The sequence below is a fragment of the Sphaeroforma arctica genome (assembly GCF_001186125.1).
Source record: "Sphaeroforma arctica JP610 unplaced genomic scaffold supercont1.10501, whole genome shotgun sequence".
In the NCBI taxonomy this organism is placed as follows: Eukaryota; class Ichthyosporea; order Ichthyophonida; genus Sphaeroforma; species Sphaeroforma arctica.
This window is the reverse complement of record NW_014030057.1, coordinates 1-931: the sequence shown is the minus strand read 5'-3', so window position 1 is coordinate 931 and position 931 is coordinate 1. Positions and strand designations below refer to the sequence as shown.

At 49.8% G+C, this 931-nt stretch overlaps 1 protein-coding gene across 1 annotated transcript; it reads right to left on the bottom strand.

Annotated features, from left to right (window-relative positions):
* Window positions 1–49: 49 nt before the first annotated feature.
* On the bottom strand, window positions 50–498 carry SARC_17364 (hypothetical protein; the record flags this gene model as incomplete). Its single annotated transcript, XM_014288541.1, has 2 exons — window positions 50–214; window positions 373–498. The coding sequence occupies 2 exons, from the start codon at window positions 496–498 to the stop codon at window positions 50–52; spliced, it is 291 nt and encodes a 96-aa protein (XP_014144016.1).
* Window positions 499–931: the final 433 nt, after the last annotated feature.

Here is a 931-nt window from a genome sequence, read left to right as displayed (position 1 = left end):
ATATATACATATATAAAACCATGTATCAGACAACGAAACAAATCTATAGTTAACGACTACCTGCAACGTACCTGGCCAATCGCTTGAGCAAGCGGATTGCAGAGACCCCTTTGAAGGCCTTCAATGCCCTTAGTTTGGCCTCGATACTGGTGTCCTTGACGGAGTCTCCGCTCAGAGAGAACATCTTAAGCTGGAACACGCTGCACCAAGTCACCTGGCAAGCATGTAAGTGAGCAGGGGAATGGGTGAACAGTGCGTGTACATTGATCTAACCATGCTATGCTACAACCTAGTCAGAAGCGAGGATACAGTAAACCTAACAAGAAACGAGGAAATGAAATAGGCAACAGGCGTATGACTCCTGGAACGTACCACAATTTGGCCCAGCAAGTACTCCTGCAGATTGTCGGTGCGCGTGAGCCCTATCTGGCTGAGCTCAGACACCGTCAGATACTCCTGCAACCACGTGTGCACAAACACAAACTGGTACGCGTACATGCTGAACAGACACGACACGCTGCACAGCGGGATGGCGATCCAGAACTTCTGCACCACAGCCCCCCCATTCTCAAACACGTGGTCCAGGGCTGCCCATGGATAGGAAGAAGAAAAAGGCCACCGATACGGGTGAACAGGTGTCAGAAGGGGTGTGGTGGGATTCGTGTGTGTGAACTAGTGGTCCAGGGCTGTTAAAACAAAATATCACAGATATGTATGAACACGGGGTACAGTACCACATAGTGCCTGAGCAGCTGATAGGATGCCGCCAATAAACATGCGACAGATACACGTGGCCATTGGTTAATTTATATACAAGCCAACCTATCGGATGGTAACAGTCGACAGGGCCACTGTACAAGCGAGTGGGCACATTGGCCCCCGCAGTGGCTGAAAATGCCATAGAAATGTGCGGATACGACAAACATAGGGC